General features: G+C 38.9%; 1 protein-coding gene across 3 annotated transcripts in view; it reads right to left on the minus strand.

Moving 5' to 3' along the window:
• JARID2 (jumonji and AT-rich interaction domain containing 2) overlaps positions 1-20,099 on the minus strand; it is a 256,135-nt gene that overhangs the window by 8,219 nt on the left and 227,817 nt on the right. The window contains exons 9-17 of one of the 3 annotated variants that reach the window (XR_014025984.1): positions 13,652-13,744; positions 12,234-12,352; positions 11,116-11,186; positions 9,450-9,564; positions 6,295-6,400; positions 2,389-2,571; positions 1,906-2,036; positions 603-1,440; positions 247-427 (exon numbers count right to left, since the gene is read on the minus strand). Coding sequence is in view for 1 of the 3 variants with exons in the window: in XM_081324217.1 (XP_081180343.1) it covers positions 247-427; positions 1,906-2,036; positions 2,389-2,571; positions 6,295-6,400; positions 9,450-9,564; positions 11,116-11,186; positions 12,234-12,352; positions 13,652-13,744 (999 nt within the window). In the remaining 2 variants the exon portion in view is untranslated. Of the gene's footprint in view, positions 1-246; positions 1,441-1,905; positions 2,037-2,388; positions 2,572-6,294; positions 6,401-9,449; positions 9,565-11,115; positions 11,187-12,233; positions 12,353-13,651; positions 13,745-20,099 lie in introns of all 3 variants that reach the window. The other 2 variants (XR_014025985.1, XM_081324217.1) reach the window with 2 other exon arrangements.

Here is a 20,099-nt window from a genome sequence, read left to right on the forward strand (position 1 = left end):
ATCCATTAAACTTTGCAAACTGCAGAGTCTATTGGGGTGAACAGCTGTATCAAATAGGAAGGAAGGAAGGAAGAGAAAGAGAAAGAAAGAAAGAAAGAAAGAAAGAAAGAAAGAAAGAAAGAAAGAAAGAAAGAAAGAAAGAGAAATGGACAGACAGATGGGTAGACACACAGCTAGGTACAGACAGATGGGCAGCCGGATAGATGGAAAGAATCAGGAATCCAGGGTTTGAGAAATTTCTCTCACCATGGATAAGTAACAGAGATGCTGGCATATCTGACACCTTCTTTCGGATGTCTCTAACTGCCACTTTCGAGGCTTTTTCTTCCCATCCACTCCCGAGCTGCTGTTGTCATGGCTCCCATAGCGAGCTGAAGAATGGAGACCGGCCTCATATAGCTGCCGCCGCTGCCTCAATTCTGTGTCCCTGTGAAAATTAAAAATAATTAGAAAACAGCACAGTCTCAAAGGGAATTCAAAATTACATCTGGAAGTCCTCATTTTTACATGCAGCTGAGCCTTTAATAATTGTCAGTGGATAACGCAACACTGCATACACTCCCAGGGAGCAGTGCCAAACTCCTCCTGCTGCTTAATCCCACCTGTGTTAGTGACCATTGCAGATCAAGCAACAATTCTAATGGACTGAAAACTTCAGAAGTTGAGTTCTTGTTCGAATCTCTATGACACTCCTCCGTCAACTAGACTGCTCTGCCAGCCTGAATTGCCAAAAGAAATGTCCCTCAAGACACTTCCTAGGAATCCAAGAATGATGAAGGCTTGACGTTTAGTAAAAAAAAGAAAAAAGAAAGAAATATCTGAATATATTGCCTAGTCATTGTGGCTTTAAAAATCTGATTTATGAATGCACAGATACATGCTGACCATAGAGAAGGAACAAATGGAAAATCACGTACAAAAGTAATGAGTGGATGAGAACAACACCAAGTTACTCAAAGCAGCACAAATTAGACTTCAAAGGAAGACTATCCTTGACCTGATACACTGAAAGTGCTTTGGATCGCAACTTAAAACAGTATTCTAATGGTTAGCAGTTTTATAAGGAAAGTTCTTGCTGTCCTCATAGGAAAAGAAATTCAATTTGAACAAGCCTGAGGACCATTTAGATGGACCCCAAAGGGAAAACAAATGTCAGCCCTTTTCACATTTATAAAACGCCCTCTTAAGAAAATGCACATATGGAGGTAACAGGGATGTAACATTCTCAAGAAGGAGAAACTCCATGTGGAGATCCTCAATGAACCTCTCAAGTCTTCTGCCCTGAGCGCAAATATGCAGTGAAGAAGACTTGATTCAGACTATGCAAATTAACAAGTTCGTTTATTAAATACAATTTGTAGATTCCAGTCATCAGATTTTCTATGGATCCTGGATCTATGCGATGTGCTATCGATCACACTTGAATTGTGGGTAACGAAGCTACATGATAAAGAACAAAGAGAACACAGCATTATATTAGAAAGACAACACCTTTCTCCTGCTTTCAAAAATGTCCTAGAGAGGGATGGGAAAAATATTCAATACACTTTCCGTGTTGAAAATGGGGAAGCTGTGGAATTCTGCTCATGCCACAGTTGGGACTGCAAGACCGGCTTTCCTTGCTTATCCATAATTACAGAAAAACCTATACAAATATTCGGAGAAGAACGTTTTACGCTATGGATGCAAATACTGAGTTCCTTTATTAAAAAAAACCAAAAAGTGAATGCTTGACAGGAGACCCGAATCCTTCGTTTTGGTCTTCAATGGTTTACCAGCACAGCAAGTGTTGAAGGTCTTCTCCATCTGTGGTTGGGCTCATTGGTTCTGGCTATCTCACAGCATCCTCTGCAATTGTCATTAGAGCTTCTTTCAAGAGAAAAGCAGATATGAAAACGGGGTTACCTGAGCTCTCTCAGAAGGGCCGATATTGTACTCAGAGCAGACCCATTTTCTTTCTTGGCTTCAGCTGTCGCAATCTGATACAGCAGCTTTTCCATTGAAAATGGCTTGGGTATATGTCGCTTCTTCATTTCCTACCCACAAACATTCCACTGTTAGCTCTCCCTTACGATACAATGAAGTACATTCCAATAGAAAGACCACAGCCTAGACTGGACCACATGCAATCATTCATATGGCATCTCCAAATCAGACTTGAATATTTAATAGCTAACCAAATCTGGGATTTCCTTTTGAACGTTAGACATTGTCTTAAGAAATTTATAAGCAAAACAGGTGTTTGTAATAATGATGGATTTCGTTATATAGCATGGCACACAATGTGTCTGTGAAGTGTTTTGTTTTCTTTTACAAAAGTCATTCTGATTTTTTTAAAAGTTCAACACACACACACACACACACACATATATATATACACTTTTCTACCTTGGCAGTTTTAAAACCCATGCTTGTCCACTGGGTGGTAGCAAAGTGCACAGTTTCAGAGACATTGTAACCGCAGCATACTTTTGACACGAAAGATCCTGGAAAGCAGACAACGAACTGCCCGCTCTGTTGTACAGTACGGTGCACCTTGATCCCCTCTTTACACAATACCTCAGGGGAGATCTAAGTAGAGAGAAGAAAAGAAACCCTTTTAAAATCTTATTTCCCTGCCATTCAGTACTTCCTGTATAATGCAAAGAAACTTGGATCTACCTTAGAAGTCTTCAGGTTACAGTGTACTTCAACCCCCATAATCCCACAATCCCTGTTACATAAAACAATGCCGATATCACATAAACTTTAAATGCTGCAATACGAACTGGAACTTCCAGTGCTTATTCCTTGTACAAATGATATAATCCTGAAAACAAGCACAAGGCATTCCCTTTTGTTTAGCAACCACCACTGGTTGATCATTAAGTGAAGTGGTCACTAAATGAAACAACAACTGTCCTGATGATCTGATTTCAGCTGCCCTTTGCTTTACAGACCTGTGAAGAATGTAAATGCGAGGGTTGGTCACAAAATTGTTTCATCAGTGTAATAATTGTGAATGGTCACTAAATGACACGTTTGCTAAACAAAGACTACTTGTACTCTCAATACAGAAACACCTTAGAGGTAGATTAGACCGATTGATACACCATATTTGGGTGCATCAAGAAAGCTACTTTAGGTAGGAGTTTCAAAGTTCCTAAGAAAAATGTTTCCCATCCTTGGAGGTTACTTTTAATGGAAATCAAAATACCTGCCAGCCTTTTTTATCTATTTATCAAAATTATTGAGCAGGGGAGAGTGGATATAATCTTTTTTTTTTTGGGGGGGGGAAATGGATGTATGGGTTGTTTGGGGATGTAGTATTGACTGCATGATATGCTAGAAGTGAGTCTGAGAGATGGCAGGTCTGGGCTTACCATAGTATCCAGTAAGGTGGCTATGGAGTGGTTGTCAAAATGGACGGTGCTAATGATGGAAGAGATGAGAGAAGCGGTAGGATCTGAAGGTGAAATGTGAATAGTTTACCAGCCTGGAAATTATCTTCTTGTGTTGGGGAGACTGGCTATTGTGCTTCGTATTATCGGAAGAGTATGAGATGGGGTACTTGCAGCTGACATGTGTGCTGCATTTGAAGTCAGAGTGGCAACAACAGTGGTGGGACGTAATGTGGAAGCCATCCACTGAGGGGGACAACTTACTCAAGGGGGAGATGGAACGGACATGAAGATGACGACGGAGGTGCATTTTTCAGGGGAATGCCTCATCTGAGTAGAAGGCTGTTGGAGACGACAGGAAGTCTTACGGGGGTGCCTTGAGATTGGCCTGAGATTTGGATTTAACTTTGCCTGATATGGATTTAGACTGCCTGAGCCAGAAGAAGAAACCTGAAACAGCCATTGTAGTACCATAGTTGTTGCGAGTTGGATGGAAGATAAAAAGCTCAAGAGCAGAGGTTTGTGACTGCCTTTTCATTTGGACTAACCCCCGGTGAAACAATATAGTTCTTTGTTTTGATGATAATATTCTTTCTGAATTTTGAAGTTTTACTGATTTTCTAGTTTTACATTTCAGTATTTAAAAAGCAATGTGGTGGCTGGGTAAATCGATAGCGCAATAACATACATATATCCTTAGTACAAGTATTTGTTAATTTGAAATGTGCTAACTGCAGCATTTATGTATACTAACAATTAAAAAGTAGCTGCCATGCTATCGTGTGGCATTATTTATTTAATGTATGGCATAACATACATGGACTAACAATATATATTAACATTTCATCTAGGTTAGAAAAACACACACAAAAAATTAAATGTTAAAAAGATCTATGGTCAAATACCAATATCTAGGCAGCATCGTTTGTATGAAAAAAAATCAGATACTGGACTGGTACGTGCCCTCAGCTTACAGCCAGTCAGGATGGGATATATAGTTTGACATGGGACCCTGTAGTCACACAAAGGAGGGGGGGATATTATGCCCCATTTTTACTGTGAGTCCAGGCAGACGCCATGTGAAGCGTGAATCCTATTCGGGATTGTCCATTGTTGACATGGTAGTTCAAAGCCTGGCACCTATTTTCATATGTGGTGGACTTGTAGAAATATAAAAGCTTTTTGGATTAAAATTTGGTGGAACATTCAAAAGATTTTTAAGAGAAAGATAAAGTTTCTCCGCAATTGTTTTTATTGGGTATTGTTGTAGATTGTGATGTTAAAGAAACTAATTTGATGTTGAATATGATAACAGCAGCACGGTTACTGGTGGGACAATATTGGAAGAAGGATAGTTTGCCTACTATAGAAGAATGGGTGCTTAAAGTTTCGAATCTTGCAGAAATGTCTAAGATTTCTGCTTATTTGAAGGATCATTCACAGGAAAGATATATTTCAGTTTGGAGGAGATGGATAGATTATATTCAGAATAAATATGGGACTAGAAAGTTCCATTTAGCTTATGAGTAGATTTTAGAGGGATATTGTTATTGGTACTTTGTATGTAGTTATGTTAAAGGGGAGTTAAAGCACATTATGAATTTGGTTAATTGTATATTATGCATAATTTTTATTTAGAATATGATTATTATAACTATAATCCTGTATTTAGCTCTGGGAAGTGGGGGGGGAAGTGGGCGGGTTTGGGGTGGGGGGATATATTGTAAAATCTTGTTTTTGTAAAACTCTTTAATAAAAAAAACAAAGCCTGGCATCTTTTTTTTGTGGGGTCATTTATATGTCTTCCTGAGTCAGAGCGTTCAGTGACCCATTTGGCTTTCCACTAGGAATCTATGTTAAAGTTGTTGAGCAGATGTTGTGCAAGTGCCAGTGGAGGCTTCCTGGATTTGGATCTTCTGGCTGATAGATGAGGAAGGTATGCGTGTCCTGCAAGAGTTTCAGTATTTTCTTACCAGTGCATCTTGCATCTTTGTAAAACTGGTGGGGCTAGATGTCTCAGAACTGCAGCCAGCAGTTTTAATGATTTGAATACAACCGCTTATAATCCTCATAGTATCATTAAATCTGGCATCTAACTTACTTGTATGGCAGCTGCTAAGCCATACGGGGACAGTAGATCAGCCCTACTGCTGATGACCTGAGGGTGGCAGCTGAAGCTCCCCACTTAGTTCCACATAATTTCTGGAGTATTGATTTTTTGCAGCCCTATTCTCCAGAAATATCTTATAGGAGAGTCCAGTCTAATGTTACTCCAAGGTACTTTAGATGGGGGATATAGGGGTGTACGTTGTTGTTTAAGTAGACCTTTGGGGTTTCATATGCTAGTTTGTTGTAAAGAGGGAAGCACATGGTTACCATTTTGCTGGTGCTCAGAGTGAACCTCCAGTCAGTGAAGAATTTTCCCAAGATTTTAAGATCTTTGGATAGGAGGCTGTCTTCCACATCCATGTGTTTTTCTTGCACTGCTATGCCCAAATCATCAGTGTATCCAAATCTGCATGCCCTTGTCGCTGGCATATCTGATATGTTTAAGTTGAATAGTATGGGTGCACTTAGAGAGCCTTTTTGCAGGGGATAATATGGCACAGTTTTTATAACAATCCATCCTTCCAAAATGTGCCGTATGCCACAGTTAAATCTATGAACAATGCCCTAGTTTCCAGGCCTTGTTAGAATCCTACTTCAATATAGCTTGTTAGGCTTAGCACCTGGTCTACACAGCTCCATATCATGTGGCTTATTCATGGTTGAGTTTTACATACACCCACGGCAGTATGGTTTTTCAGTATTTAGTCCCTTCAAATAACTGTACAACAGAGTTCATTGCTATCCATAAAGTTATAAAACAAAATTGAACTGGATTCCTCTAGACAGAAATCAGAAAGAAACTCACCATGACATTACTTTCAAGCATTTCCAGTCCTGGAGTGCCATTGGCTTGCAACAGGGTATGTACCACTTTGTCAAGTTTTTTCTCCTCCGCAGCAGGAATGCAATACCTGTTCACATTTGACATAGAGAGGAAATCACAAAAAAGGATATGAATTCCAGACCAAACAAGATACTATGCATCAAAAGGCAGTGTCCCAAATTGTATTTCCAAAACTGAATGTCAACCTAAGAGTTTAAAAACTAAATAGGAAAAGATGCCGTAAGCTGGGGGGGGCGGGGATCAGGAACTTTATATTTAGACAGAGTCTGAATACTTTAGAATAAGATTAAAGGTAAAGGTAAAGGTTCCCCCGCACATGCATGCTAGTCGTTTCCAACTCTAGGGGCCGGTGCTCATCTCCGTTTCAAAGCCGAAGAGCCAGCGCTTGTCTGAGGACGTCTCCATGGTCATGTGGCCAGCATGACTAGACACCAAAGGCGCACGGAACATGTTACCTTCCCACCGTAGTGGTCCCTATTTTTCTACTTGCATTTTTACGTGCTTTTGAACTGCTAGGTTGGCAGAAGCTGGGACGAGTAACAGGCGCTCACTCTGTTACGCGGCACTCGGGATTCGACCCACCTGTTCTGTTCCAGCCTACTACCGGCCCTGCAGAAAAGTCAGGGACAACCCCTTTACAAAAGGCAAAAGACTGGAAGTAAGCCCACCAAATTTATTTACACAAAACAGATCCAAACCAGAGCAAACTGAGCAAAACAAAATACGAACCACTAAAACAGAAGCTGCTCAAACGGTTGCCTTCAGCAACCAGCCCTCCCACACATTCCTCTTTTAAACAGTTTCAAGGCGTGGCTTCTCTTTGCCTCCTTCCGAGGTGCCCCATTGCCTTCCTCTGTTTACTCCTGCTTGACTGCCTCCTGCTTCGGGCGTCCTTGCACAAGGCCAGCTGTGGGTCATCTTCATCCAAGCTGTCAGGCTCACACAGCTGGGTCTGAGTAGTAACCAGATGGGAGGGGCCTGGCTGAGAGCTCTGCGAAGCCTCAGAACTGTCCTCTGCTGGCTCTCCAAACCCCTCCTCCTCCTCCTCCTCTGAATCGTCCGACCCAACTGCCGAACCCACAGGCTGACACTGAATCACAACACCACCAAACTGCCGACCTTCTGATCGACAAGCTCAGCGTCCTAACCAACTGAGCCACCGCGTCCCTAGAATAAGATTATGTTTCACAATTACAGTATTTATTAACACTACATCATGACACTAATACCGCGTAATAAGTTGCCCAAGACTAAGAATAAAAAGGTTTTATCAGCTGAACAGCACATAGGAAGGAAGGGAAGGGACTTGCTTGAACCCACCCCTTATGAATCTGCAGTCAGCATGCCTCTGTATACAAAGACAGATCTTTTTTAGGTAGGTATTTTCAATACTAAGTTTATTAGTTAATTATGCATAACCGAATATGTCATTTTTAAAAAATCTAGAGCTTACTGTGAAAATCCAAATAATGTACAAGTATTCTCAGCAATAATCTGAACAGTATAAATCATAAGACAAAGAATGACAGTAATTTCTCTTGAACAATGAAAAAACTATAACGGATTAAATAATTGAAATTAGTATTAAGAATTTATATTAATACAAATCTACATTTCAGATGTGGCATGTTCATATATAGAATTATCAAAAAAATTTAAAAAATTCCAAGTTAAATAGTGACAGATTTACTTCTGAAATGTTATTCTGCATAAGGCATACTCCTACAACTTAATTAGCCATTCTGTGACAACTGTATACACTTTCCAATAAGAAATGCAAGATATTCTTGCAGCTGTTACATGTGTAAAGCTACTTTGATGTATTTTGTGGGGATGTAAAGTTTAATGACACTTAGTTGTTTTTTTTTAAAAAAAAATAGGTTGGAAAAGAAATTCAGCCTGTAGAATTTGTTTCATTCTATTATAAATCATTTTCCCAAATTTTCCCAAATTTTGACACTAAATATAGGGAAACGATCCCAGCCAACTGTTATATTTCTATGGTTAAAAAATTAACTATAACAGATTCTTCACAGACAAGCTGTATTTAAATTTTCTCCAGATAAGTTTTTTTTTAAATCAAGAGGCAGTCATTTAAATTTCATACTGGTTATTAATTATTCAAAAAAGCCACCATCTTTTACACTCCCAATGATTATATTGCAGTAAATTATATCTTGTACATTTAGGCTGTACCAAACCTTGTACATTAGGTTAGTAAGAAGCACTGAAAAGTTGAATGTGTGAAACAGCCTATTCTTAAAAAAAAAATACCTGCTTTTCTGACTTTGGGGAAGGCTTTTCTTCCTATAAAACAAGCCAGGGAAGGTTTTTTTTTTTTTTTAAAAAAAGCTCTTTTTGAATTTTATGTGTGGTTTCAAATGGCTGGAATAAAACCTGATCTTGCAGGAGGATCAGAAAAATCCATGAATGGCAGATATATTTCATCAACTTCCATCCTATCAGTAACTCCTCTCTGCCTACCTAGTTATGAAGCACATTTTAAAGAGGTAAAAAGAACCATTAATGGAAATCAGAATGGGTTATTTCTTGCTTGAATATGAAGCAGCCTTTCCTGATACTGTGGGATTGTTAGACCCATTAAGCCAGAGAAAGGCAGATTGAATAAGATTCTCAATTTCTCTATACCTTTGTGAGCTTAATTTCAAACTATCTGAACCATTTGGAACTGACTGACTTTCAATAGTAAGACTATATTAATCTCACTTCCCTGCTGTATTAGGTAGTACAATTTTATTGTGCCACAACAAATGCCAGTCTGACTTTTACTTGGATATTTTAAAATACATTACAGCAGTTAAGTTAGAGAAAACTTAAAAGATGAATTCTACTGCAACTCTATAAAAGGTCTTTCTCACCCAGGAAAATAATAACAATAATCTGGAGTGCCAGTTAAACATTTTGTTCATCCTAAAATTTTCCTTATCTTTGTTAGGATAGGATATTTTACACTGCTCACTTTTAATATTATTGGATCCTGTATTGAAATTCTAAACAGAATGACTAGTTTTTTTGATTTTGGAATAAAAATTTCTATAGGTCCTCAACAAAAGCAAGGGCAGTAGAGCGAAGAAACACACTTAAGAGTTACTTACCAAATGCAATCAGCACCAGTGTGTAAGTAGTCAATATATGGAAGGTGATTTTGGTCTCGAGACCAGCATGAGGTAGAAAAGACCATGCCAATGTTTAGCCAAGGAATTGTCACTCCTAAGTTAGTAACATCAGATCAGAAGAAAACATGATTAATGCCAATCTTCTCATTTTTTTAAAAAAACCCATTAAATTATGAATTGTTAAAATTATATTGAAAGCTGCACGTGAAATTTGATGTCCGCTGAAAATTTAGATTTTACCAGGAATGGGGGGGGGGGGGGGAAGACAGATCTTACAAAAAATGAAAATGATCTTAGTCTGAATGGTCAAATCTCTTTTGATCCCTGGGTTCTGATATTAACATGCAACTACTGTATCTTAGCAAATCAGCTCATATAGCTTTATATGCAAATATGAATTTAACTTTTGCCAATACAGACAGCCCTTGATATAGGACCACAGTTGTGCCCCAAGTTTCCACTGCTACCTAAGCAAGACAGTTAAGTGAGTTTTGCCGACTTTTCTTGCCACAGTTGCTAAGTTAATCACTGCAGTTGTTAAGTTAGTAACAGGGTTGTTAAGTGTTAAGTTGTTAGCTACCATCATTGATTTTGCTTGCCGGAAGCCAACTGGGAAGGTTACAAATGGTGATCATGTGACCCTAGGACACTGCAACTGTCATAAATACATGCCAGTTGCCAGGTGTCTGAATTTTTATCATGTGACCACGAGGATGCTGCAATGGTTGTGTGAAAAACAGTCATAAGTCACTTTTCAGTGCTGTTGTAACTTCAAACGATTGCTAAACAAATAGTTGTAAGCTGAGGACTACCCATGCTATGTATTAAGAGCTAAACAATGTCTCTCCCAAACACAAGCGGTGCTCATGAAACATTGTCTGGAAAAAATAATATTCCCTTCCTCTGAGGAAGCTGAAGATGTGCAATAGGTATTCATACTCATTCGGTAATTATCTCCACAGATAAATGCAATCGGACTATTGAAACTGCATGAGAAAATTATGAAGTTTTTTTTAATTAGGTATGATAACAAAAATTAAAAATAATCACAATATCATACCACTATCAATTCTGACAACTGTCTCAAGCAGCCTTTGTAAAGTAGAAATCACAAATGTTATCGTAAAGAAAAAACTGTAACAACAAAAATCTGCACATTAATTGGCACAGCATAAACCCTTTGGGACAGCAAATAATGAACCTACTTGTGCCTATCAATCAGGATACAGACATTAGATGCTACCACAAATGTACTGAATATTAATGAAGAGGCTACAACAGATTTGAAGAAGTCAACAAGGACACGATCTGCACTATATATTTAGCCTCCATCTCCATCTGATTCTTTTTATAATACACAGATCTGAATTAAACCGTGGCATGATTATTATAACAGACAACACAAATCTTAGCAGCCTCACATGAAAAGAAGTTTGCCCATCTGTGTTGAACAGACTGAAGGGTCAATGGATAGCAGAATTACACAGAGTTTAAATACTGCCATGACAAAAAGTTAACTGAATGTTAATTTATTTTTAAACAATATTTATAGATACCTGGTTACAGAGAAATGGGGAAAATGTGATTTATTCAAAATCTTTCTGAGCGCCACAATTACAAGTATGGAGAAAGTACATCCTCTTACCAGGCACAGCACCAAGATGTCGCAGGATGGATCCTGTGTTATTAGGAAGGACTGTTAGGTTCCACCCATGCCTGTGCAAATTAAGTAATGCAGATAACTGTGAGCAAATATTAAAGGTCAACTGAAAAAGAGCTGACATAGCCCTCTGTAAAGTATGTTAGAGCCAATCTCAAGCATTCAGTTTCTGATAGTGAATCTAGAGAAAAAAACAGTCCTCTTTCTTTCAGTCAGAAAAATCTAAGTAAACAGTTTTGGTATAACTGATCAAAAATCTTACATTCATTTTCAGTGGTCTTGCTATTTTTTTTTAAGAACTAAAATGACTTAACAAGAAATTGATTAACTTTCTGAAACATGTATTTTTATAGATGTCAATAATTAAAAGCATCAGGGCTACTACTTCTTCATTTCAATAGCTGTTCTGTTCCCAATGTAGAAAAACAAATAAACAAAATATATAAGTATTCATTGGTGACTAGAATTACTCTCTGATGACAGACTATATGCTGGTTGGGAATTCTGAGAACTGCAGTTTTAATTCAATTAGATGTAAAGGGAGGCTACTATAATGCTTTTATGGCTCTCTTGAAAGAAAGATGGCAGAAATTACTGGCTAACTGTATATTTTCATCCAAAATAGGTTATAATTCAAATTTAAGTACCTCTGAAATATCATGCTTGGGGAACAAATAAAGTAAACCTAGGAAAGGGATTAAATTAATTCAGAACACAACATAGGAAAGTTAACATATACTGGATTCAGCTACTCTAGGCAATCAACCAACCAAGTGTCCACCCCTTCAGCTCTCAAAAGGACTCAAAGAATGCATTCTTGGCAGTAGATTGACTTGAAATATATGTTGCCTTTTAAATCTCTTGATCTTAAGTCCAAATAGTACAGGAGCATGCAATTTTATGGCTCTCACAAAAGAGTCTGAGCTAAAATTATATGCTTCCCACTTGGGACTTTATAGTTATCAATGCCCACATCAGATGGATCAAACTGAGTAGTATCTCAAGAAAACACGTTAGTTCCCATTGTTGTACCGGCCAGAGAAGACTAAACAAGATTAAAAACAAAGATTAAAAAAATTCTAGAAAATGTTGCCGTGTATTACCTTGAAAAAGGTTCTGATTTTCCCACAGGGAAGCCACTGCCATGGGTATTGGTGTCCACTTTCCCACAGTGCACTGCTACATGGCAGTCCTTCTGTTCTACTAATCTCCAGTATTCTTGCTATAAGGGGGGAAAAAAGCTACCCAGTTGTAACAGATGTTTAAAATTATGACCAAGTACAGTATCTCAAACACATTCTTTACTTTTTTTCTTAGAAAAAGGAACTTAAGCCAATGAACATGCTGCAGATTTGTTAACAAAAATTCTTATTATCTTTCTGATCTCAGTCTTTCAACAGATAAAATGTTTTTGTTGGCGAAAAAAAATGTTTTTAAGGCGTTTAGAAAGTATGCATTCTTTTAATATTACAAGCAGAAAAATAGAGGACACTCTGCCGTAGCCTGGGGTCTTTCAGCAAATTTAGAAAATTAAAAATTCTGGAAGTTTAATTCCAGCAAAATTGTGGAAAACATATAATAAGAGGAAAAAGAACCATGACTACCTAGAACTGATAAGACATTGAATCAACTGAGACCTTTTCTGAACATATATATTTTTTAATGTAAGGTCAAGTATCTTTTGCCATACAATGAGCTAAACTCCCCTGGTACAGCTACCAGCATAAGGAAATTGCTTAGAATTTATCCTTAGGATCTGGTATCTTTCACATGGATGTTATGTGATAGAATAGCAGAGACTGCAATAGCTATGTATAATGATGGACCTAATTTAAATTCTCCTATTATATTTCACGAATGCTTCTGACAGTTGAATGAGTGAATTAATAATAAAGTGGTAATAGGAAGGAGATTTTAATGAAATATTGGAACACGAACTTGATAGAAGTACACTGACATGGGAAAAAATAATTAGTGAAGTATACAAAATACAGAAGAATGATAGCTATGTAAGTGTAATACACACATATGCACTTGAATAATATTTATATTAGATAAGTCTATATACTATAGAATTATAACTTATCTGTTACGATATATTATACTCTTCTTTTCTGTTGTATTTTTTAAAAAGCACTTTTTAGGTGTTGCTTTTTTTTAGAAATGTACTATACCTATCAATTAGCTTTATATTATGTTCCCTTTCGTTTTCTGTTACTACTTTAAAAGCAATACATAAATAAATATCTACCTCTTTCTTTCCTATTTACTGCTTCTCCTTTTTTCTTAAACTTAGCAAGCTTTTTACTTGTCTTTTAAGCAACCCTGCTTTTAAAATTACACAACAGGCAGCATTCATGATGACCAAGATTGTACCATTTACCTGTCTGCATCCAGTTATTATAAGTTGCCATGTCAAAGCATCGTTGCCATTACTTGTTAGATGCTTAGGATTTTTCCATAGGGAGAAAAGAGTCTGAGTCCAGAATAAGATGAGTTTTAATACTAGGACATTTCTCACCTCTATTTCTGCTGCTGTGGGGTCTTTGCTGAAGCACATACTCATAACGTTTCTTGCTGTTCGGTAAAAAGTTGTTAAAGAAACAGACCTTCCCTATGAAACAGGAGCAAACAGGGGAAGAATTATGATCCTACATTTTTTTCCAAACTATCATGATGCAATGAAATACCAAAAAATAGGGAAAAAACCAAATGATTTGGAAAGAAAATTTATTCTGGCACTCAAGATATCATGGCTCATTTTTTGTATTTCCAGCTACTGAGTCCCCTCCTCTGTTTCACAGACATTTGGTAAACCGGTTGCACTCCAGATGGTTTTTCAATAGACAGCGGTACCAAGATTCCAACCAATCCAAAAATGCTGGCATGTATCTCAACTTTCCCTCTAACAGGTGATTCTCCTCCATTATTTATTATTATTGTTACTGGTTTGTCGCACAGTCAGCCAGATGTTCAGACTGGATTTGGCATTTTTGTCTTATCTATCAAGTCCTTTCTGAGAACCTGAGATAGGCAGAAGTGGATGTTTGAAGGTGTTATAGATATTGTCAAAGGATGTAAACTGTTCCAAGTAAAGCCGCCTCTTGCGATTGACTGATGGTGAATCTGTCAATGCCAATGGTGTTCAAGTGGTGCTCCAGTTATTTTGGAATTGTACCCAAGGTGCCTGTTACTATTGGGGCTATCTATCCTTGCTTTTGCCATAGCCATTCTATTTCTATTTGCAGGCCTTTGTGTCTATAATTGTGTCACAGAGTCAGGCAAATGTTTAGACTGGGTATATTGTTATCATTATGATTAAAGAACATATGATTAAAAGAAAAATATGGGGAAAATAGAGAAGGGAGCATTGTCTGGATACTGCCCCCTAATTCCTGATTATGCAAATGAAACAGGTTCAGGCTTACCCAAAAATCTTTGGGTTCCTAAAAGGCTCACTCAACTATATCTTATGTGTCAAGAAGATGATGTCTTCCAGATACAGGCAATTGCCAAGCAAGGAAAGAAAGAAGATTTCTAACTGGCAATTTATATTGATTCTAAAAAACACACAACAAAGATAGTTCTTTAGAAATGTACTGGCAAGACTTGATTTCAGGGAATTACTGCAGGCAAGGTAGATAAATTTCCTTCTACTGCATATATTCTGAAATCTTTCCAGACACACAAAGCTAGAGATTCAAAACTAAATTAAAATTAACATATTCAGTATTTAGCCATATATCACTACCTGATATAGCTTATAGCTCAGTAGGGGGAATATGCCAATATGGCAAGGTTTCTCAGTCTAGTATTATCTAGATGCTTTAAATACAACAACCATCATCAAGGGATGATGGGAGTTGTAGTGCAACGTATTGAAAGGGAACCTATTTATCATATAATGGGGATCACCAAATAGAACTGTACTGGTATCACCTTAAAATGTGAATTATTCTTTCACAAAAGGTTTTTGCTTATTTCAATGGCATAAATTTTCAAGATTACTAATGGGAGAATGTGGATTAATTTTTTCACAGCTGGCTGGATTGTGGAACTCAAAGCTGGTATACTGTATATCATGGATGAACACACAATGAGTAGTTTAAAAAAGTCTGCTATCAATAGCTTAAATTACTTCAATTCAATCTATTGATATAGTTCGATGAATTCAATCTATTGATTTTTTATTTTATTTTATAGGATGTATTGACACAAAAAAATAAGCATTCATACAACCCATAAATACTATTTCATTTCAGGATAAGCAATATTTTGCAGAGTGTTTTTGATTCATTAACTGTATAAAAGTATACAATTTAAGATCTCTTGCAAATCATTTGCTTTTTCAGCCAAAAGCATAAAAACAACATGCATATTCATTTCTCAAACCAATACCTTTCTAATATCACCATAGGCATTCTATATATGTTTATCTATAAACTGAACTACTAAGGAGACATCAAATGTTCTTGTTGTACTCCATGCTCAATGGCAAACTTTGTCCCTAGGCATTCCAATGATTTTTTTACACATTATATACCATTCTGACTCAATTCAGCAAACAACACCAACCATAGCTGACACCTCTTCTGTTGATCATATACACTCCATAAATCAACAAAAGTACAGTAAGGTTTCTTTCTCACACATTGCCTGATGAATTGCTGAAGAGGAAAAAACCTGATCTACACATCTTCCCCACAGAAAGCCATGCTGCAGGCCTTGCTCATTATCTCTTCTTACACCCTTTTAATCATAACTCTGCCAAACATTTTCTCATGCACACTTAACAAATTACCCCCTTCTTCAACTTTTACATTTGCTCTTCCTAACTTTCCTTTGGTAAAGAAGGTCATTCTTCCAATCATCAGAGTTGCAGATTAAACTAACCGAACAGCCCCTCCATAAGGACACCTCATCTATATTTTAACTTTTCTTCACTCATACCATCCTCACCTACACATTCTTTAGTATTTGCAACATTCTCACAGCATTTAAGACTTCATCATTTTTCCTTAGATAGTAATATTTATAGCACTTCTTTCTATTTTACTCTTTGGCAAATACAGTAACTAAAACTTCCATACAGATCTCTAAAATTGTCCTTCACATTCCCTCAGTTCAGTTTCACCCTAAATCAGGTTCCTATTATTATTTTAGCCCTAATCGTTTATACCAGGGCTTTTCAACCAGTGGTACGGGTACCACCTGTGGTACATTGGCACCTGGCAGGTGGTACGCGACCGTCCTAGAAAAGTGGTAGCAGGGAGGGGAATGAGCTGAACCGGTGACAACACCGCACAAGCCTGAGCGAGAGACGGCTGGAGCTGCAGGGCTCAGTGGAAGCGCCAGGATCAGCGCCAGGCTCCAGCTGGAGCTCGGCGCTGATCCTGGCACTTCATGGTCTTGTGATTTACATTCAGATGCTTGGCAACTGATTCATATTTATGATGGTCCCAGTGTCCCAGGGTCATGCGAAGTGACCAAAACCTGCTGCAACCACCCAGCAGACGGGGGGAATAAAAACCAAACACCCCACCCCACTCCTGCTGCCAATCCTTAACAAAAATGCTCACAACAATGAAAACCTCGGACAGGAGGAAGAGCGCTGCTGGGCGGGCAGGCAGGTGTCTTGCTCGGCTGTGGCTTTGGGGGGCACTTTTTTCAGTGCCATTGTAACTTCAAACAGTCACTAAGCGAACTGTTGTAAGTCGAGGACTACCTGTACTTCATCACTTTTTTCCTTTTTTTGGGGGGGTCATCAAGCTTTTGACACCTTGCTAGGCAACTGGTGGTACTTGAATGTTGCCATATCCTAAAAGTGGTACAATGGGTGAAAAGTTGAAAAGCCCTGGTTTATACTCTGTAAGATGCTTAAGAGTTGTAGCTGACTTGTAAGATGAATGACTGATTAAATAACTGAATTCTCACAACTGCTTGGGGGATTTCTCCTGTGAGCTGGAAGGCAGTTTTGCACAGCGCCTGGTTCAGCTTTGGAGACTGAGAGGGACACAGTGCTTGATGTAATTTACTCCCAAGCTGTCCCATTTGTGACCCATGGCTTATAGAGAATTTTTGACAGGTGAATGACAGAAGAACCACTTAGATCACCAGTAGGCAAAGACAAAAAGTGAATCTGAGTATGGTAAGGGCTTATGTTTCAACCCACACTATGCCAATAAGGGCATCAAAGCCTCAGTGTTTATCCATCTTTATTGTGTTGACTTGTGCAGTGACCTATTCCCTTTTAGGGTGATAATCAGAAAGAATTGCTATTGGGCTGCTGTGATGTGTTTGCACAACTTACTGCTAACTAAGTCACTAAGATTTGCTAGAGCAAGGGTGTCAAACTGGCAGCCCACAGGCCGGATGTGTCACGTGCAGGCCATGCCCACCCCAGCTCCACAAAGACAAATAAAATGTCACGATACGTCACAATATGTCACGTGACGCGATTGAGTTTGACACCCGTGTGCTAGAGTCTTAACACGTGATGAGTGAGTGAAGAGTGATTGCGGAAAAGTCTTACAAGGTGAGACTTTTGGAAAGTGGTTGGTATTCTCTAGCATCTACCTCTTTGTTTTCCTGCAACAAGGCGTTAGACATCTCTTCTGCCGTTTCATTTCCTAGAGGCCCTACAAAAACATGGCAGCTTCCAAGGAAAGGAAGAATGTATAAGCACAATATGATCCCAGATCACTGTCACCTCCTCTTTCCAAGTGGTGACTAAGGCTTCAATTAAATTAAGTATACCAAGCCCCAAGAAGAGGGGTGAACAATTATTTTTCCCAAGAGACCACATGAGGGCCTGGAGGGCCTCTGCCTTGCCCTCTTTCACCGCCATACCCCACTACCCAACTGCTGCCACCTGGACAGGGCAGCCAAAGGACTGGATGTGGCCCAGAGACTATAAAATGCCCAGGTCTGTTCAAGACCAACTTCAAGTCCCTTTTGAAACCCAATAGGCCATTAGGCTCTTGGTGAAAAATAATCAGATAGGTTTTATTTCCTGCACAAGCATACAGGACTCCAAAGTAATCAAAGAGTGATCTGATCATGATCAGGGACAAATACTGTTACCCTCTCCTCACTCGCTAAAGCAGAAGTATGCCAATTAAACTCAGCTATTTATTTCTACTCGGTGATGGCCTGGAGATGCTGTAGAAGTCTTGACAGTCTGGAGACTGTTGTGGCCAGACAGGATTAAAAAGACTGAGGTAGAGTCCTAAAAAGACCAGATGGGTTTTATCCATAAACCATCTGGTTTTCTGTGGGCTCCAGATTTAGCTCTGCATGAGATGGCAACTGGTGACTTCTCCTGAGCATATGAGACTCCTGCTGGATACGCTATGCAAATTATTGTCGTAGTCAGAGAAGTCATTGCCCTGCTTCTGTAGCATACAACTTGAAGTCCTATGAAGTGGGAGGCCCTGCTGATAGTATCTCATGTCCTTATAAAAGACAAAACTGTCTCCTGAAAACACTTTATACGAGGCTGTTCTCAAAATCACTCGAGAAAAGCTCCTGGCGCAGAACGCAGTAGCCCACATGCTAGTGAGTGAGAACTGCAACATCATACAATACAGATGTTAGTGATAAGATTTCTGGGTGCAATGAAAAATGTGGACCTTAACCTTTAAAGCTCTACAGGGTATGGACTTTGGTATATCTAGGGCCATCTTTTCCAAATGTAACTAATCTGTCCAAAGTCCTCATCCCACAGAGGGAGGCACAGGGTTTCCAACCGGCATATTACATGAAAGACTATGGGCCCCAAAGGCAATGTTTTTTTCCCATGGTGGTTCTCATTTTGTGAAGCACACCCTCATCCAGAAGCTTCAGGTAGTTACTGACCCTGGCAAGGTTCAAGAAGACTGAGAAGACAGAATTCTTCCACATGAATTTAAGCCTTTTTTTTGTCAGTGACTAGATTCGGCATGAAAGCTAGAGAGTTCCAGAAAAACATCTACTTCTGCTTCATTGACTATGCTAAAGCCTTTGATTGTGTGGATCATAACAAACTCTGGCAAGTCCTTAAAGAGATGGGCATACCAGACCATTTTATTTGTCTCTTGAGAAATCTATATGCGGGCCAAGAAGCAACAGTGAGAACTGGACACGGAACCACTGATTGGTTCAAAATTGGGAAAGGAGTCCGGCAAGGCTGTATACTGTCGCCCTGCCTATTTAACTTATATGCAGAGCACATCATGAGAAAGGCAGGGCTAGATGAATCAAAAGTTGGAATTAAGATTGCCGGAAGAAACATCAACAACCTAAGATATGCAGATGATACCACTCTAATGGCAGAAAGTGAAGAGGAACTAAAGAGCCTCTTGTTGCAGGTGAAGAAGGAGAGTGCAAAACTTGGGTTGAAACTAAACATTAAGAAAACCAAGATCATGGCATCTGGCCCGCTCAATTCCTGGCAAATAGATGGGGAAGAAATGGAGGTAGTGACAGATTTTATTTTCCTGGGCTCCAAGATCACTGCAGATGGGGACTGTAGCCAAGAAATTAAAAGACGCTTGCTCCTTGGGAGGAAAGCCATGGCAAATCTAGACAGCACACTAAAAAGCAGAGACATCACCCTATCAACAAAAGTGCGTATAGTCAAGGCTATGGTCTTCCCAGTTGCAATGTATGGCAGTGAAAGCTGGACCATAAGAAAGGCTGAGCGCCAAAGAATTGAAGCCTTTGAACTATGGTGCTGGAGAAGACTCCTGCGAGTTCCTTGGACTGCAAGGCGATCAAACCGGTCAGTCCTAGAGGAGATCAACCCTGACTACTCTTTAGAAGGCCAGATCCTGAAGCTAAAACTCAAATACTTTGGCCACCTAATGAGAAGGAAGGACTCACTGGAGAAGAGCCTAATGCTGGGAAAGATTGAGGGCAATAGAAGAAGGGGACGACAGAGAATGAGGTGGCTGGATGGAGTCACTGAATCTGTAGGCGTGAGCTTAGAT

The sequence above is a fragment of the Vipera berus genome (assembly GCF_964194415.1).
Source record: "Vipera berus genome assembly, chromosome: 3".
NCBI classification, from domain to species: Eukaryota; Metazoa; Chordata; class Lepidosauria; order Squamata; family Viperidae; genus Vipera; species Vipera berus.